The 18,873-nt window shown below is 46.3% G+C and overlaps 1 protein-coding gene across 4 annotated transcripts in view; it reads left to right on the plus strand.

Annotated features, from left to right (window-relative positions):
- Positions 1-18,873, plus strand: part of SRCAP (Snf2-related CREBBP activator protein) — a 30,839-nt gene that overhangs the window by 5,424 nt on the left and 6,542 nt on the right. For 3 of the 4 annotated variants that reach the window (XM_018040168.1, XM_018040169.1, XM_018040170.1), the window contains exons 5-27: positions 524-709; positions 947-1,087; positions 1,859-2,081; positions 2,197-2,474; positions 3,106-3,196; positions 3,337-3,426; positions 3,915-4,103; positions 4,194-4,522; positions 4,626-4,803; positions 5,662-5,798; positions 6,018-6,187; positions 6,442-6,634; positions 8,137-8,273; positions 8,362-8,548; positions 9,567-9,736; positions 10,106-10,371; positions 10,584-10,871; positions 11,416-11,580; positions 11,856-12,041; positions 12,260-12,526; positions 12,861-14,368; positions 17,261-17,526; positions 17,663-17,865. In XM_018040168.1, the coding sequence (XP_017895657.1) occupies positions 524-709; positions 947-1,087; positions 1,859-2,081; positions 2,197-2,474; positions 3,106-3,196; positions 3,337-3,426; positions 3,915-4,103; positions 4,194-4,522; positions 4,626-4,803; positions 5,662-5,798; positions 6,018-6,187; positions 6,442-6,634; positions 8,137-8,273; positions 8,362-8,548; positions 9,567-9,736; positions 10,106-10,371; positions 10,584-10,871; positions 11,416-11,580; positions 11,856-12,041; positions 12,260-12,526; positions 12,861-14,368; positions 17,261-17,526; positions 17,663-17,865 (5,848 nt within the window). The remainder of the gene's footprint in view (positions 1-523; positions 710-946; positions 1,088-1,858; positions 2,082-2,196; positions 2,475-3,105; positions 3,197-3,336; positions 3,427-3,914; positions 4,104-4,193; positions 4,523-4,625; positions 4,804-5,661; positions 5,799-6,017; positions 6,188-6,441; positions 6,635-8,136; positions 8,274-8,361; positions 8,549-9,566; positions 9,737-10,105; positions 10,372-10,583; positions 10,872-11,415; positions 11,581-11,855; positions 12,042-12,259; positions 12,527-12,860; positions 14,369-17,260; positions 17,527-17,662; positions 17,866-18,873) is intronic. The other variant, XM_018040171.1, reaches the window with a different exon arrangement.

An 18,873-nucleotide genomic window follows, 5' to 3' on the forward strand; every position in this document is an offset into this window, starting at 1 on the left:
GGATTTTCCATGCAAGAGTATTGGAGTGGGGTTGGAGTCACTTGACCTATTTTTAATTCTCAGTCCTTATCACTTCCTACCTGTGTGAAAGTGAAAGTGAAGTCGCTCAGTCGTGTCCGACTCTGCAGGCCTGTGGACTGTAGCCCACCAAGCTCCTCTGTCCATGGGATTCTCCAGGCAAGAATACTGGAGTGGGTTGCCATTTCCGTCTCCAGGGGATCTTCCCCACCCAGGGATCGAACCCAGGTCTCCCACGTTGCAGGCAGACGCTTTAACCTCTGCACCACCAGGGAAGCCCTGTGTAGTCTCAAGTAAATCACTTCATCTTTCTGAAATTTTTTTTAGTCACCTGAAGAGCATATAAGATCAACTCTTAGAGCTGGTATTGATAATGTTGACTCAAGACAAGCATATAATACTCAGTCCAGTCAGTTCCTATATGTAGTCATAGCCCAAGGATTCAGCCATGGTCATGAGATGAAGTATGTCCAGTAACTTGATTGATCTAACTCTCCCTTGTTAGGAGGCTGAGATTGAGACTCGAATTGCTGAGCTGCGGAAGGAGGGTTTCTGGTCACTGAAGAGGCTGCCTAAAGTGCCGGAACCTCCCCGCCCCAAGGGCCACTGGGACTATCTGTGTGAGGAGATGCAGTGGCTCTCTGCTGACTTCGCTCAGGAGCGCCGTTGGAAACGGGGTGTTGCCCGTAAGGTATGTCTTCAACTGGGCCTACTACCTGGCAGTTTTGTGTCAGGGTTGCTTTTCCTTGATGGTTAGGTTTGTTGGAAGGGAACCAAACATAATAGTGTAGGGTGCCTAAAAATGCCTCTAGTCTCAAGCGGCAAGCTCTGACTCCACTGGATTCTTGGCTTTGATTTTTCTATTTGCTCTTGACTTGGGGAGAGGCCAAGGGTCTGGCCTTGGAGTGTTTTCACTTCATTCCCACAGGTGGTGCGAATGGTGATCCGGCACCATGAGGAGCAGCGGCAGAAAGAGGAACGGGCCCGGAGGGAGGAGCAGGCCAAACTGCGCCGAATCGCCTCTGCCATGGCCAAGGATGTTAGGCAGTTTTGGAGCAATGTGGAGAAGGTAGGCAGCAAAGACTGGGAAAGGGAAATGCTTTGGGTTTAATGGGTGGGTAGCATGGTAACAGGAATGATCAGAAATTCTCCTTGAGAGAGTAATTATGATTTCCTGCAACGCTAATGACATTTCTGTTGTGTGTTGGACCTTTCAAGCATTGAGTGCTATGAGAAAGAGAATTACAGTGGAAAAATACAGGCCCTGCCTTTGGCGATTGTTAATAGGACTTTTTGACTTCTCTAGGCCATCTGTCCTTTGCAGGGCACTCAGCATGCTTTTTCTAAAACCTGTCTGTGCCATTTAGCTGCTTAAATAACATCTAAGTTCTCATTAATTGAATTGCTCCCATATATCAACATTAAGTTGTAATTGTTCCGTAAGTATTATCTGGCTTCTGTCTATATTTTCATTCTTGTGTCTTGCCAGTTCCTTTCCTTTCCACTTCAAACGTTGTTTTGTATATCTATGGCCATTTACACATGCTTTTCCTGCTGCTAGGAGTGTCTTTCTCCTCATTTTCACTTAGGGAACACCTACTTAATGTTTATGATTCAGCTCCAGATACATTTGTAAGTCTTTCCCCATTGCCTGAGACTAAGGTGGCTCTTCTCTCTCCTGTACTTCCTTTCTGCTTTCCTCGGAAGCATCCTTAAGGTCGTTTAGCTCTTCCCTCCTGAAAAGCCAGGGCCTAGCATACAGGAGGCTTCTCTAAATGTTAAGTAATAGTACAAAGTAAAAGGTTATTTTGGTCATCCCTCCATTTCCTGTTTGTGGCAGGTGGTGCAATTCAAGCAACAGTCCCGGCTTGAGGAAAAGAGGAAAAAAGCCCTGGACCTGCACCTGGACTTCATTGTGGGGCAAACTGAAAAGTACTCAGACCTTCTGTCACAGAGCCTCAACCAGCCGCTAGCCTCCAGCAAGGCTGGTTCTTCCCCTTGCCTTGGCTCTTCCTCGGCTGCCTCTAGTCCTCCACCCCCAGGTGCCCGGATGGATGATGAAGGTGTGTGTCCTCTTTAGCTCTGTTACTCTTCCTCATGTACCCTTTCCGGAGCTGAAAACCCACCCTGTGGCTTGCAGGGCCCCGTGGACTTTGTGACCTTGTTCTCCTGCTATAGATGGGGACTTCCAACCCCAAGAGGAGGAGGAAGAGGATGATGAGGAGACAATTGAGGTTGAAGAACAGCAGGAAGGCAATGATGCAGAGACCCAGAGGCGTGAGATTGAGCTACTTCGTCGTGAGGGTGAACTGCCACTGGAAGAGCTGCTCCGTTCCCTCCCCCCTCAGCTGCTAGGAGGGCCTTCCAGCCCCTCAGGAACTCCCTCATCTCACGAGAGTGACACCCGAGATGGTCCTGAAGAAGGGGGTGAAGAAGAACCCTCTCAGGTGTTGAAGGTATGGCCTAAGGGGATAGAAGGTGGATTCAGAGTAGGCGCAGAGGGAGAGCCTCAAAAGGACTGAGTTCTTCTGGTCTGTAAAGTTCGTGGTGGTTTTCAGGCGTTCTCCCTGGTCTAAGCAATTGGGCTCTCATTTGAGGATGGATAGGAAAGAATCTGGGTTTGGGCAAGTTACAGCCTGAGATGGGCATATTTCTGATGTGTGGAAGAATATATGCACTCTGCACTCTTCGGATTGCTGTGTGACCTTGAAAAAATACATACCTTGGCCCTTGTCACTTCTGTGAAATGTCCCTAATACTCACTTGCTGGTTTGGACCTGGGATGGTAACCTTGAAGTCTCTTTTGGACCTAAGCTCTGTTTTTCCATATGTCTGAGTGCACGGGGTTATTGTTGGGGCCTGTATTTCTTTTCTAGCACTTTCACAGGTCCTCCCCCAGATCGTGGGGCCAGGATTTGGTAGCTGGTGCTAAAATTGAAAACCCTTGATGATATCTTTGCCCTGAGATTGTGTCAGTGGCAACTGTCAATTGATGGGACAGAGAGTATTCTGACATTTTACTCTGTTGGGTCTTTCTCTTGCTACTCTAACGATAGACTTTCTCTTTTCTTACCCTTTGCTATTCAGGTAAAGCCCCCACCCTCTGTCACACAGCGTAACAAACAGCCTTGGCATCCAGATGAGGATGATGAAGAGTTTACTGCCAATGAGGATGAAGGTCAGACCTGTTCTCAGTCCTGTTGCTTCTTATCCCTTGAATCATCTGAACCTGATGTTTCAGGCTTTTTCACTTCTTCTACTTGGACTGTATGACCTGAACTTCTGTCCCACTTGATCTTGTTTCATTCTCTTTCCTAGCGGAGGATGAAGAGGATACCATAGCAGCTGAAGAGCAGTTGGAAGGGGAGGTGGATCATGCCATGGAGCTGAGCGAATTGGCTCGAGAAGGTGACACCAGATGTTTTACTGACTATCCACTTGGTCTTTCTGTGCAGAATGCCAGAGATAAAGAGATGAATAAGACACTTTTATCCCTCCTGGAGGAACTCCAGATCTAATGACAGATTTATAAGTGAATAGCTATAAATAGAAAATTATGACTGGTTATGGTGGAAATTTGAACATAGTGATGTGAGAGCAAGTGAAGGGAAGAACTATGGGAATATGATAGTGGCCTTGTTTAACCTGAACCTTAAAGGGGAGGTTCATCAGATTGATACCATCCTTCCCAGTGAAGGCAGTGCCATCCATTGTTTTGACCCATGTTAAGGGACTTAGCTGAAAGTAGCTGGTGCTGAAAGTAAACTCTTTTGCCTCTCCTCTGACCTGGGCCTAGCAGTGTCTGCAGAGCCTGAAGTAAAATGAACTAGCGCCACTGAGACCTCCTGTTTTTCCTCATGAAGCACCTAAAGGCTTACTGTTCACTTCTCTTCCAGGTGAGCTGTCTATGGAGGAGTTACTGCAGCGGTATGCAGGAGCCTATGCGTCTGATGCCTCTGCCCCAGGTTCTGGGAGCAGTGAAGAGGAAGATGAGGATGAAGTTGAGGCTAACAGCTCTGACTGTGAACCAGAGGGGGCCACAGAAGCTGAAGAGGCTCCTCAGGAGGATAGTAGCAGTCAATCAGGTGAATGTGTGGTCATGAGGGACGAACTGGGAAGGGCAAGTACTTGAGGAGCAGGTATGGTGAACACTAAGCCTTGGTCTTGTGCTTTAGACTCTGCTGAGGAACAGAGTGAGGATGAGGATGAGGAACATTCGGAAGAGGAAGAAACAAGTGAGAGCTCAGAATCAGAGGAATCCGAGTCTGAGGAATCTGAGGAGTCCCAATCACAGAGCCAAGCAGATGAGGAAGAGGAGGAAGATGATGACTTTGGGGTGGAGTACTTGCTTGCCCGGGATGAAGACCAGAGTGAGGCAGATGGGGGCAGTGGACCTCCCACCCCAGGGCCCACCACCACTCTAGGCCCTAAGAAAGAAATTACTGACATCGCTGCAGCAGCTGAAAGTCTCCAGCCCAAGGGTTATACCTTGGCCACTACCCAGGTATATCCAGGCCCAAGCTTCTGCCTTCTCGAATCTTCACTTTCCTGTTTCTCAGTAACAGATGCCTCAGTTCTGTTGTGATACCTCTCTTCCTCCCCACCAGGTGAAGACACCTATCCCCTTGCTCCTGCGGGGCCAGCTCCGAGAGTACCAACACATTGGGCTGGACTGGCTGGTTACTATGTATGAGAAGAAGCTTAATGGCATTCTTGCTGATGAGATGGGGTTAGGCAAGACCATCCAGACCATTTCCCTGCTTGCCCACTTGGCCTGTGAGAAAGGTAATTAGGCAGGGCCCTTCTTCTTGGGTCTCCCTGGCCGATTTCCTGAGAAGCTCGTTTAATGACTTCAGCTGTAGCACCGTGAAACCCTCTTGCTGCTAAGTAGCTTTATGGAATCTAATCAGTAATTATATAGAGAGGTTAGTGTGGGCACTGGGATTCTTTATTTTCTCCTTCGATTTTGATTTAGTTGATTTACAATTTTGCGTTAGTTTCAGGTGCACAGCAAAGTGATTTGGTTATACATATATACATAATTCTTTTTCAGATGCTTTTCCTTTTAGATTATTATAAGACACTGAATGTAATTCCCTGTGCTATATAGTAAATCCTTTTAATGTTTTAGTAGTGCATATCTGTTAATTCCATACTCTTAATTTATCCCTCCTCCTGTTTCCCTGTCGGTAAACATAATTTTGTTTTTTGTGTCTGAGTCTGTTTCTGTTTTGTGAGTGGGTTTATTTATATTATGGTGCTATGATTCTTAGGAAGGGACATTGGGACAGAATGTTCACAGTTTATATGTGAGAACCAGAACTCCAAAGTTTGTATTTCTTAACCATCTTTCATCATTTAAAAAATTCCTTTACCCCAAATTTCTTCAAATCTTTATTTTTTAATGAGGTGTAATTAACATAACATTATATTAGTTTCAGGTGTACAACATAATGACTGAATATGTATATTCAGTGTAAAATGACAATCTTGTAAGACTAGTTAACATCCATCATCATACATAGTTATAAAACATTTTGGTTTTTCTTGTGATGAGCACTTTGAAGATCTAGTCTCTTGGCAGTACAGTATTATTAACTGAAGTCACTGTGCTGTACATCTCTTAATTCTTTTGCTAAACAGGTAACTGGGGTCCCCATTTGATCATTGTCCCCACCAGCGTGATGTTGAACTGGGAGATGGAGCTGAAACGTTGGTGCCCCAGCTTTAAAATCCTTACTTACTATGGAGCCCAGAAAGAGAGGAAGCTCAAGCGGCAGGTTTGCTCCCCCATGTGATCACTCCCCTCCACTGTTGATGCCTCCTATACTTTTAGGTCCTGTCCTCAAATGAATTTCTTTTCCTTCCTTTTCTGTTACCCTATTCTGCTCCTGGGACTCTTTTCCCAACCTGACTGCTGTCCCTTGAAGACCTTAGGATGTCGTCTTTTTGTTCGTTCTTTTCACCCTACTTTCTGCTACTTTCTCTTGGTACTACAGGGCTGGACCAAGCCCAATGCCTTCCATGTGTGTATCACATCTTACAAGCTGGTGCTGCAGGACCACCAGGCCTTCCGCCGCAAGAACTGGCGCTATCTTATATTGGATGAGGCTCAGAACATCAAGAACTTCAAGTCACAGCGCTGGCAGTCATTGCTCAACTTCAACAGGTGAAGATGGAGATGTCCAGGATTTGTGGGAGAGTAGACTTGTCCTAAACCCACTCCAGTGTTCTTGCCTGGAGAATCCCAGGGACGGGGGAGCCTGGTGGGCTACCATCTGTCGGGTGGCACAGAGTCGGACATGACGAAGTGACTTAGCAGCAGCCGCAGACTTGTCCTGAAGGGTGGGATGCTTGGAAGGTGAACGCTTGGAGGATGTTTTGCTGATCATCCTCCTCCTCATTCCATTTTCCTCTTTGCAGCCAGAGACGCCTGCTCCTGACAGGAACACCCTTGCAAAACAGCCTCATGGAACTGTGGTCCTTGATGCACTTTTTGATGCCCCATGTCTTCCAGTCTCATCGCGAGTTCAAAGAATGGTTCTCTAACCCCCTAACTGGCATGATTGAGGGCAGCCAAGAGTACAATGAAGGTCTAGTCAAACGCCTTCACAAGGTAGGGTCTATACCAGTTTGTCGAGGGCATGGGGAATAACGAACTAAGGTTAACAGCCGGAAAACCCTTAGGGAGAGGGACGGCAGTGCTGGGCTGAATATACTCAGTTGTCTGCAGTGTTCCAGTGTCTAACCCACGGCCAGATTGAGTGACCTCATCTTATGCATCATTCTGCTTGTTTTTTTTTAATGGTCGCATTTCTCTTTTTATTCCTTGAGTAGAATAATGCTGAACAGTTTCTGGCTTGGATTTCTCTTTACATGACTTGTCACAACTTCATATTTTTGTTGTGTTCCTTTTTTCCTTTTTGGTCTTTTCTGGCTCTTCTCCCTTTGTCCAATGTCCAGCTTTTAAATAACACTTCTCAGCACTCTGATCTTCAGACTTTTTTTTGTCTCTCAATTTACTTATCTCCTTTGCATACTCGTAAATTCCTTGACTATCTAGAACAATTAACCTGTATTTAAATTTTTAATGACGTTTTTAATTGAAAGTTCCTCTTTTTTAAAATTTGTATTTTTGTTATCTGCCCCCAACCCCTTGATGATCCCCGTCTCGTGGACATTTTTTCAGAAAACAATAAATGTTTCCATCTCAGCTTGGTGCCATTAGTCTGATATTTTTGGAGTGCAAGAGGGATTTCCCTCTCTCCTTGGCCCCCAGGGCTCACCACCCTGCCCCTCGCCTGGGTAGCTCTTGCCACCCTGCCTGAAAGTTCCTCTTGAACTCACTCCATTATAAACCAAATATCTTAAGCTTTATAGCCTGTTATTTCTGTTCATTTTGGTCAGTCATATCGTTATTTTGGTAAATCAAAAAACCAGTAAGTTTTTCCTTAACTATACCTCCTCCTTTTTAAAATCTTGGAATATTACAAAAACTATTCTTGTTTTATTGAGTTATAATTGATATACAGCACTGTATAAGTTTAGGCTGTACAACGTAATGATTTGACGTATATATATCATGAAATGGTTACCACACTAGGTTTAGTGACACTATCACTCTTCACTTCTTTTCATCTCTCTCTGAACTTCTTCCACGTCAACTTGATGACTATATCCTAGTCACATTTTCCCTCCTGAGGTCTCAGAGTTGCCTTTTGTTTTCTGTGGTTCTGTCAGTGTCACAGATTTATTCTCAGCTTTTCGGCTGGATTTACTTCCATAATCTTGTGAATTTACAGTTACTCCTTTGGAACGTAGTTTGACTCATCCCTTCTGCGTAGTTAGTTGCTCTGTCCTTGGTGCTTCCTTTGTCACGTATATTGTGGTTATCATCTTTATGTCTGTTTTTTTCATTATAGTAAATTCCTTGAGAGGAGGGCTTACATCTGACTCATTTTGGGTGGCTGGTTCCCGCTTGCTGCATGGCTGCATGGATGTTTACTAACGGGCTAAGCCAGCGCTCTGCTGGTCCTCAGGCCAAGACCCAGGGAGAGGGTTCAGCTGGGACACAGTGCCCGCTCTTCTCCTGTCAGCCTCCTGCTTATTTGCTTTTAGGTTTTGCGGCCTTTTTTGCTGCGCCGAGTTAAGGTGGATGTTGAGAAGCAGATGCCTAAAAAGTATGAGCATGTTATCCGCTGCCGGCTCTCCAAGCGCCAGCGCTGTCTTTATGATGACTTCATGGCTCAGACCACGTAAGGCAGGACTGAGGGTGGGCTTGGGACCCCAGACTGGAGCAGGGGTGACTGCTAAGGTGCCCAGTTTATTTCTCCTTTCTCTCAGAACTAAGGAGACTCTAGCCACAGGCCACTTCATGAGTGTCATCAACATTCTGATGCAGCTGCGAAAAGTCTGCAATCATCCAAACCTATTTGATCCTCGACCTGTTACCTCCCCCTTCATCACTCCAGGCATCTGTTTCAGCACCGCCTCCCTGGTGCTAAGAGCCACTGATGTCCACCCGCTCCAGGTGAGCAGTTGTCCCCAAGATTATTGGCCCTACCCAACCCTGCACCTCTTTTCTTTAGGCTGGAGTCTGACCTTTAGCATCCTTACTTCCCCTGTCACCTCAGCACTGTTCCAGCTTCATTGTTTTCTAATAACGGTGTCTCTTTGGGCAAGGTAACTATTAACTTTTAACCCTGAGTTTGCTTGCCCTTCAAAATTGTTGTCTTAAGGCCTATTCTGCAGTATATGTGAGAGAATTGTGTTAGTATTTTTAGAAGTGCTTTGCATAATAATTAATACTTAAATATTACTTTGTTTTCCTGCTCCTTCCCTCTTTTTGACCACTTCCCCCCAAATTTTTGTTTTTATTACAGTAGAATACACAAAAAGTTTTACCATTTTAACCTTTTCTAAGCATATGGTACAATTTCATTAATACATTCACATAGTTATACAGTCATCACTATCATCCATCTTCAGAAATTTTTTCATCTTCCTAAACTGAAACTCCATATTCATTAAATTATAACTCCTCATTCTTCCTCTAGTCCCAGCACCTGGCAGTCACCATTCTACTTTCTGTCTCTGTAAATTTGCTATTCTAGTATTTCATGTTTCATGGAATCACAAAGTATTTGTCCTTTTGTTGCTGGCATATTTCACTTAGTAGAATGTCTTCAAGCATGTGTTAGAATTTCCTTCCTTTTTAAAGTTGGGTAATATTCTTTTGTACATGTTTTTATGTATATGCCTGTGTATGTTCACATTTATGCACGTTGTTATTTTGTTGTGTTGTAGGACTTTGTGTGTTCTGGTTGTTAGGCTCTTATCAGACACATGATTTGCAAATACTGTAATTTTGGTCCCATTCTATAGGTTACCATTTACTCTGTTAATAGTGTCCTTTGGTGCAGTCCAGTTTATCAGGTCTTTGCTTTTGCTGTCTGGTATGATATCCAAGAAATAGTTGCCAAGTTTCCAAATCGTTGCCAAATCATTGATCCTTTGACACTGTGCTTTTGTATTCCTTCTTATGTCAGCGGATAGACATGGGTCGGTTTGACCTCATTGGCCTGGAGGGTCGTGTCTCTAGATATGAGGCTGACACATTTCTACCCCAATACCGCCTTTCCCGTCGGGTTCTTCTAGAAGTGGCTACTGCTCCTGACCCCCCACCCCGGCCCAAGCCAGTCAAGATGAAAGTCAACAGGTACTAAGGCTGAGGAATAAGGGATGGGTTCCTAAAAAAAAAGTGGCTACAGCTGGCTGGGCGGGTGGGGGTGGAAAGTTGGAGGCTAGGCTCTACTGTTTACATGGATGGATGAAAAATGGGGGAGAGAATAACTAGAAGATGGTCCTGGGAGAGGCCCTTGTGTTTGTCACTGATCATTTCCCGCCCTCCCTCTGCTTGGTGCCTTTTGGTTATCGGATTTCTTTCTCTTTTCTCCTTTGGGTCTTACCTTTCCCTTTTTTGCTTTTATAATCTGTCGGTTTTTCTGCCTCATCTTCCTTATTTATTTCTTTTCCTATTCCTTACTCTCCCTCCTTCCCTACCCATCCCCTTGTTTTTTCCTCATAGGATGCTGCAGCCAGTGCCCAAGCAAGAAGGCCGGACAGTGGTGGTTGTGAACAGTCCACGGACCCCCCTGGGCCCTGTCCCAGTCCGACCCCCTCCAGGCCCTGAACTCTCAGCCCAGCCCACCCCTGGCCCAACCCCCCCAGTGCTGCCAGCACCACTGATGGTGTCAGCCTCGCCTTCCGGGCCCCCACTTATTCCAGCATCCCGGCCTCCTGGCCCTGTTCTTTTGCCCCCACTGCAGCCAAACAGTGGGCCTCTCCCCCAGGGTGAGTTGCAAGGGAGCCAGGATGCTGGGGGGTACTTCAGGCAGATTGTTCGGATTGGGGAAGTAATGAAATTTAGTGTTTGAGGAGCTGGGTTGGAGACAGGGGTATAGCGTTTGATGGGCTACAAGGGATTATGTATGGAGGCTTCTAGGAGCAGGCTAAAGCTTAATTGGTCAAGTTGTATCTGACAGGTGTTTGCTTTGTGTTTACAGTGTTACCATCCCCCCTGGGGGTCTTAAGTGGGACCTCACGGCCTCCCACACCAACCCTGTCCTTGAAGCCGGCCCCACCTGCCCCTGTTCGCCTGAGCCCTGCCCCACCACCAGGCTCCTCCAACCTGTTGAAGCCGCTTACAGTGCCCCCAGGCTATGCCTTCCCGAACGCTGCTGCCACCACCGCCTCCTCCAGCACAGTCACTGCTCCCACTACGGCAGTGCCAGCTCCTGCTCCTGCGCCACAGCGCCTCATCCTGTCTCCTGACATGCAAGCCCGCCTGCCCTGTAAGTCTCCAGGGCTCTGTGAGGGTAAAGGACTTGAGCTGGGAGGAAGGCCTGTCTGTGTACCATGGAGCAAGACAAGAAAAGCTGGGGGCCAGGCATGTGTCAGATTCTAGGTAGCTAACGTATATTATGTATTTTGCCAGGCATTGATAATTCATAATCAAATAAGAACCCTGAAGTAATTCACAGTCTCTAGCTGGGGAGGTGACCCATAGATGAGTAAATAATGGTCAGCCTGATAGAAGATAATTATTTGGGATAAAAGGGCAGCACAGTGGGCAGGTGTGTATGTGTGTGTGATGAGCTCAGGATGGTGGAAGGCTGTTAGAGGATGTAAAGGAGATTGCAGATTAAACAAGCAGGATTGGAAGGAGTAGCATGTCAAAAGCTCAGAGGCTGTAGGTGGAGGCTGAGGTTCTGAGAACATGGTGAATTGAGTGGGGAACGGGTTGGAGAAACTGGAGACTTGCACCTCATGGAGGTGTGTGAAATGACGTTGAGCAGAATGAGCCCCATGTACATTAAGCCTCTTCTTTATTTGTAGCAGGTGAAGTGGTCAGCATTGGGCAGTTGGCCTCACTAACACAACGTCCAGTGGCTAGTACAGGGGGAAGCAAACCTCTCACCTTCCAAATCCAGGGCAACAAGCTGACTTTGACTGGTGCCCAGGTGCGCCAGCTTGCTGTGGGGCAGCCCCGCCCGCTGCAAAGTAGGTAAAACCCACCCCCTGTCCTGCCTTTTTCTTCCTCTTCCTTGTCCCTTTGTTTTTGTGGCTCTTTCCAGATGTCAGCCTTTATGTTTTTTTCCCCCTAGCTTTTGGTGGGTGTGGCCAAGGGGAATGGTTGAAGGGTTCTTTAGATCAAGATAGGTATGAGGTTATTCTGGAGAAGTTACTCCTTTTCTGTTCTTTCTCTTTTCTCTGGCCCCTGCCCTCCTCCGGCTGATAGCTGCTTCTTTCTCTCTTTCTCTCTTCCCTTAACCCAGGGAATGTGGTGCACCTGGTGTCAGCAGGGGGGCAGCACCACCTCATCAGCCAGCCTGCCCATGTGGCCCTCATCCAGGCCGTGGCCCCGACCCCTGGCCCCACCCCTGTCTCTGTGCTGCCTTCTTCGACCCCCAGCACCACCCCTGCCCCCACTGGCCTCAGCCTTCCGCTTGCTGCTAACCAGGGTGAGGCTTCTGGCCTTCCTACTTACTTAGCCCTTGCTGGCCTTGGTCCTTCCAGGCATGCCCTGGGCTACTGTCTGTCTAGCCTTCCCCCAGTGTTGTTTTCCCTTGCCAGTAACTCTGATATCTGTCTGCGACCCTCTCCTGCCCTTGGAATTCTTCCATCCTTTGGGTTTCTTGTTTCTTTTCTACCTTCCCCTCAATGTAGCTTCCTCTTGCAGTGCCACCAACCATGGTGAATAATACAGGCGTGGTGAAGATTGTAGTGAGACAAGCCCCTCGGGATGGACTGACTCCTGTTCCTCCATTGGCCCCAGCACCCCGGCCTCCAAGCTCTGGGCTTCCGGCTGTGTTGACTCCACGCCCCACATTACCCCCTGGCCGTCTACCCACACCTAGTCTGGGTACTGCCCGGGCTCCCATACCCACATCCACTCTCGTGAGGCCACTTCTCAAGCTGGTCCACAGTCCTTCGCCTGAAGTCAGTGGTGAGTCAGGGTGGCTGATGCCAGAAACTTTTGCTGGGAATGGAGATAGGGTGGCCCAGAGGGTATCTTAAGTCACAGTAGATGCTTTCATTATCAGCATACTGGTTTGCAGTGGCCCCCGCTGAGCCCTTGTCTGATTCTAAGATACATTGGTTGGAATCTGGAAGGAAAAGAAATGTTAAATTGTTTGATTCCTTGAATCTTTGACCTCATGGTGTGGGAGTGAAGGTCTTCTGGGAAAAGGTGAACCTTGGGGGTAGGGGAATGGGTGGGACAGGGTGATAGAAGGAGCAAGAAAAGAATGTGGGGGCTAACTTATCTTCTGTCTCCACAGCTTCAGCACCCGGAGCTGCTCCCTTGACCATCTCTTCTCCTCTTCCTGTGCCATCCTCACTCCCTGGACCAGCCTCTTCTCCAGTGCCAGTTCCCAACTCCTCTCCCCTTGCTAGTCCTGTGTCCTCTACAGTCTCAGTTCCAGTGTCATCTTCACTCCCCATCTCTGTCTCCACAACTCTTCCTTCCCCAGCCTCAGCTCCACTCACCATTCCCATCTCAGCCCCCTTGCCTGTTTCGGCTTCGGGCCCAACTCTTTTGACTAATGTGACTCCAACACTGGCACCTGTTGTCTCAGCAGCCCCTGGACCTCCTTCTTTGGCACCAGTTGGGGCTTCTCCATCAGCGTCAGCCTTGACTCTAGGTTTAGCCTCAACTCCATCCCTGTCCCCATCTCAGGCACCTGGTCACCCTCTATTGTTGGCTCCGGCCTCTTCACATGTTCCAGGGTTGAACTCAGCCGTAGCCCCAGCATGTTCACCTGTCCTGGTGCCAGCTTCTGCTCTGGCCAATCCTTTTCCGGCAACACCAAATCCAGCTCCAGCTCAGGCTTCCCTTTTGGCTCCAGCACCTACTGCATCTCAGGCTCTGGCCACCTCTCTGGCTCCCATGGTGGCTCCACAGACAGCAATCCTGGCTCCTTCTCCAGCTCCTCCTCTGGCTCCTCTTCCAGTCCTGGCTCCATCACCAGGTCCTGCTTCTGTCCTGGCTTCATCGCAGACTTCGGTTCCAGTTCTGGCTTCATCGTCTACTCCAGGAACACCTTTAGCCTCAGCCTCCTCATTGGGGCCAGGCCCAGCTGCTGCGTTGGCTCCATCATCAGCTCAAACTATGGTACCAGCCCCAGTTCCATCACCTCTTCCGAGTCCGGCGTCTACGCAGACACTGGCTTTACCCCCTGCTTTAGCATCCACTCTTGGCGGCTCGTCTCCATCTCAGACACTCTCTTTGGGCACTGGGAACCCTCAAAGTCCCTTTCCAGCTCAGACGTTGTCATTGACTCCAGCATCATCCCTAGTACCAGCTCCAGCCCAAACACTGTCTTTGGCACCAGGACCACCATTGGGTCCATCTCAGACGCTGTCTTTGGCTCCAGCACCCACTCTGGCTCCAGTTTCTCCGATGGGCCCAGCCCCAGCTCACACGCTGACTTTGGCTCCAGTATCATCATCTGCTTCACTCCTGGCCCCAGCTTCAGTGCAGACACTGACTTTGAGCCCTGCCCAAGTTCCAGTGCCCACCTTGGGCCCAGTAGCAGCTCAGACTCTGGCGTTGGCCCCAGCCTCAACACAGAGCCCAGCTTCCCAGGCATCTTCCCTTGTGGTTTCGTCATCTGGCGCCGCTCCCTTGCCTGTCACCATGGTATCCCGGCTACCTGTTTCCAAGGATGAGCCCGAGACACTGACATTACGCTCTGGTCCCCCCAGCCCTCCCTCCACTGCTACCTCGTTCAGTGGTCCCCGACCTCGACGCCAGCCCCCACCACCACCTCGTTCCCCTTTCTATCTGGTAAGTTTTACTGCCTCAAAGGAGAGGGGACAGGAAACTGAATTCTTTTGGAGTATTGCTATAGAGTGGATGGAACAAAATAATGTCACTTTTATCTTGGTAAATTACAAAGCCTGTTTTTTTTTGGACCTAATACTTGAGTGCCACTGGACAGAGCCCTCCCCTGGGCCTTTGCTCTTATCTGTAAAATGGGAATAATAATTCAGGTCCTACTTTTCACAGAGGAATAGTTGAGGACATAATGTGCTTTTAAAACTATTACTCACTGATGTGTTCAAGGCTTTTTTGTTACATTTGGTCTCTTTGGTTCTTGTTTACTCTTGAGTTAGTGTTGGCATATAATTGCCCCATTTTACAGATGAAACTAGCTCATTAAATGATGTTTTAAAATTTACACAACTTGTGAGAATACAGATGTGCTGACTCTACTACTGCTTTCTCTTCTGCACAAGAGGCGGTCTCAGAGACAGGAAAATTTTTCTCAGTTGATCACCATCGATATTTGAACTTGTAAGGGATAAAGGACATCATGGAATATAGTTCCTAAAGATCATGAGCCTTGCTGTAGTGCTTTACCTTCATGGTGATTAAGTGGGCAATAAAAATGACTTGTTTCTGTCCCTTCATAAGCTTTCTGGTAGCCATTTTTTTTCCTGTCATGTGTATAGTTCTATGTATGTTTGGTTAAGCTAAAGTTGCAACACAGAGTAAGTAACCCAGGACCTAATAAGGAGAAAGATCTAGGGAGTCTTTCCAGGTCCTCTTGTCTTTTTCTCCCGCTGATAGTAGAGCTGCTGCTTATTCTTTGCCTCAGCCCCAGTCCCCCACCCTCCATCAGTGCCACTGACTCTGCCTTTGGTCTTTCTCTAATGCGGCCAGGTTGGTCTGGCTTTTTGGAAGTAGAGAGGAAAGCCTAGATCCTGGCCCAAGAGTGCAACCCCATAATCTGTGTTTTGCTTTCATTGCTCTGCAAGTATTAATAGGTAGCAGCTTCTTGACACTTTTTTAAAGAAGTTTGAGGTATAACTCACATACCATACAGTTCACCTGTTTAAACCATACAGTTTATTGACTTGTAGTATATTCACAGAGTTGTGCAGCTGTGACCATGGTCAACTCTAGAACCGTTTGCATGTTCTGTAAAGAAAACCCCACACTTGCCATCATCCTTAATACTTTCCTTTTTCTCCTAAATAACCACTAGCCTGCTTAATGTCCTACTTACTGAGTCATATAATATATAGTCTTTTGTGACTGGCTTCTTTCACTTATTTTAATGTTTTTGAGGTTCATCCATGTTATGCTATAACTGAGTTATATGTGTATATACAACAGTACTTCATTTTTTAAAAAAAATTGTTGAATAATATTCTGTTGTATGGGTATACCATATTTTATATATCTGTTCATCAGTTGATTGGGGGACATTTGGTTTGTTTCTTCTTTTTGGCTGTTATGAATAATGCTGCTATGAACATTCATGTATAAGATTTTGTATCTTTTCATGTGTTTTCATTTATATTGGATGTAACTTTAGAAGTGGAATTGCTGGGGTATGGTAACTGTGTTTGACTGAAGAATTGACAAATTTGTTTTCCAAAGTGGCTGTACCATTTTACATTCCCTAGCACTTGTGGGGGTTCGAGATTCTCTACATCTTTGCCAAAAACTTGTCTGTCTTTTTGATTATATCCATCCTAGTGGGTTTGAAGTGGTGCCTAGTGGTTTTGATTTGCATTTTCCTGATCATTAATGATGTTGAGCATCTTTTCAGAGGTTGTTAGCCATTTGTATATTCTTCTTCAAAGAAATGTCTATTCAGATCCTTTCCCTTTTTTATTTGGGTTATTTTGTTTCTTTCTGTTACCGATATGTAAGATTTCTTTATGTATTCTGGATACAAGTCCTTTGTCAGATAGATGATTTGCAAATACTGTTTCCTTTGCTACTACTGTTGAAAGCTGGCCTTAATGATTTTTCCCTCTAAGATGCTTTCCTTCCTCACTTAGACCACCAGAAGCCAAGAGGTCAAGCTTAAGATAGCAGTCAGGAAGGGAAATGTGGGACACTGCTTTTTTTCAGGACCATCTTGTAGATTCTAGTCGTCTTCATTATTTGTGCATTCCAGTAGCAGATATTTATTGAGAGCCTACTTTGTGCCAGATAACAAGCTGAATATCAGATGAATACGGTGAGCAAGATCAGATATTTTTCGTGTTATATAGGTCTTACAGTTTAGTGGATAGAAGATGTTAAAGAATCATAGCCATGTAAAACTTCCAAGAGTGATAAGTGCTACAAGAGTTAGGTGACTTGATAGCCTGTGAAACTGGAAGCACAAAAGATGGGAAAGATTGGGTCAGAATCATATAGATTTTCTGCCACTGGGAAAAATCTCCCCTCCCCTTTTCTCTCTCAGGGTGATGGTACCTAGATGTCTGGTTAGCTGTTCCCATCCCACCCCATTCCAGTCTAACCTTTGACAGAGACCTGCCATAAATTTGGTTACCATCCCTGCATCCTGCTCAGTGCTTTGAGGAGGGATTTTAGTCATTGTTTTGGATCTACCACAAGAAGATAAATTAGGGTATTCTGGAGTTAAGTGTTTCATGGGAAAATCCACATATCCATTCTATAAGTTGATCGAATATATGGATCTTAATTTTGAGTATTCAGACATTTGCTTTGGTAGCATACAGGGAAGATCAGTTTTCTCTTTCAGAGAAGTCATTTCATTCAATCTGATGAAAAGAATAATTCCCATATTGACAACTTGGGAAAGCTAAAATAGTGTGTTCTTGAATCTTTGGGTTTCCATAAATTATGTTTTAATTCTGGGAGTTACTGCCAGGTTTTCTGTAAGGATGCTGATGACTTTTTCTATGTTTTTAGGACTCTCTGGAGGAAAAGAGGAAGCGGCAGCGGTCTGAACGCCTGGAACGGATTTTCCAACTTAGTGAGGCTCATGGGGCCCTGGCACCTGTGTATGGGACTGAAGTCTTGGATTTCTGTACCCTGCCCCAACCTGTTGCCAGCCCCATCGGCCCTCGTTCTCCTGGCCCCAGCCACCCCACCTTTTGGACTTATACCGAGGCTGCCCGCCAGGCTGTACTGTTTCCCCAGCAACGACTAGACCAGCTGTCAGAAATCATTGAGAGGTTGGCAGGGCTAAGTGCTAATGGGAAATGGGTCTTGGGGCCTCTAAGTGGATATAGTGGTTAGGGCTGTTAAAGGTGCTGACTTCTGGGGCCATTCAGAGTTCCATATTTTCTACAGCTTGGCTTCTTTTTACAGGTTCATCTTTGTCATGCCTCCTGTGGAGGCACCTCCCCCTTCCTTGCACGCCTGCCACCCACCTCCTTGGCTAGCCCCACGTCAGGCAGCCTTCCAAGAGCAATTGGCTCGTGAGCTCTGGCCTCGGGCTCGTCCTCTGCACCGTATTGTGTGTAACATGCGTACCCAGTTTCCTGACTTGAGGCTCATCCAGTATGATTGTGGTGAGTTCACTGGCCAGTGAGGAGGGTCCCTTGATCTCTTTTCTTGTCTTAGTCTCAAGACGGTTATATCAGAGGGATGCTATACATAAAGTTTCTGTGGGTTTCATTAAACATTAGCTGGTCTGTTAGGTTATATTTATGGGTGAGATGAAATGTAGGCCTTATGATGGATTCTTGGCATTTGTAAATTTGACTTTGATGAAAGTGGTAAGTGTTTGCTAACTCATTTATTCAGTGATTATTTTGTGACCATCTACTATATTGTGTATCATTTAGGATACAATGGCAAATGAGATAGTACAGCATGGAGTTTTTAGATTTATGGGGAGAGGTGTGTGCTAGTACAGGACTGCACAGTAAATAGTAGATTTAGGGGAATTCCCTGATGGTCCAGTGATTAGGACTCTCTCTACTTTTTTATGGCTTTTACTGCCAAGGGCATGTTCAATCGGTCAGGGAACTAAGATTTTGTAAGCCACATGGCCAAAAAAAAATGTAAATAGTAGGTTTTATTTTGGGAAAGTAGTTGGATGAGGATCCTTCTCTTTTGGTTAGAATCTTATTATTTAGAAGGAATATGGCTGCAGGTAATAAAACCAACCAAAGGTGGCTTCAAAATCATTTATTGTTTAGCAAGTCAGAAATGCTGAGAAAGATGGTGTATAACTGGTTTAGCAGTTTACTGGTGTCTTCATGGACCCAAGACTTTGCCTACCATCCTTAGCGTGTATCTTTTTATTCTCATGGTTATTTCCTTGTGGTATTAAGATGATGTTCCAGGGAGCACACCAGTAATCCAAGCAGAGAGCAAGGGGTTGAGACAAAATACTCCTAGCAACACTTTGATTTTTTTTTTTCTTCTGGGAAAAAAAAGCCCACCCAGTTGACTTTGATTCAGAATTCATTGACTCAGATAGAACCATATGCCGATCCCTAGAGTAATCACTGACACAGGCAAGTCAAAGAGGAACTGTGGCTTATTTATAATGATTCATCTTCTGGAGTTGG

The sequence above is a fragment of the Capra hircus genome, chromosome 25 (genome assembly GCF_001704415.2).
Source record: "Capra hircus breed San Clemente chromosome 25, ASM170441v1, whole genome shotgun sequence".
NCBI lineage: Eukaryota > Metazoa > Chordata > Mammalia > Artiodactyla > Bovidae > Capra > Capra hircus.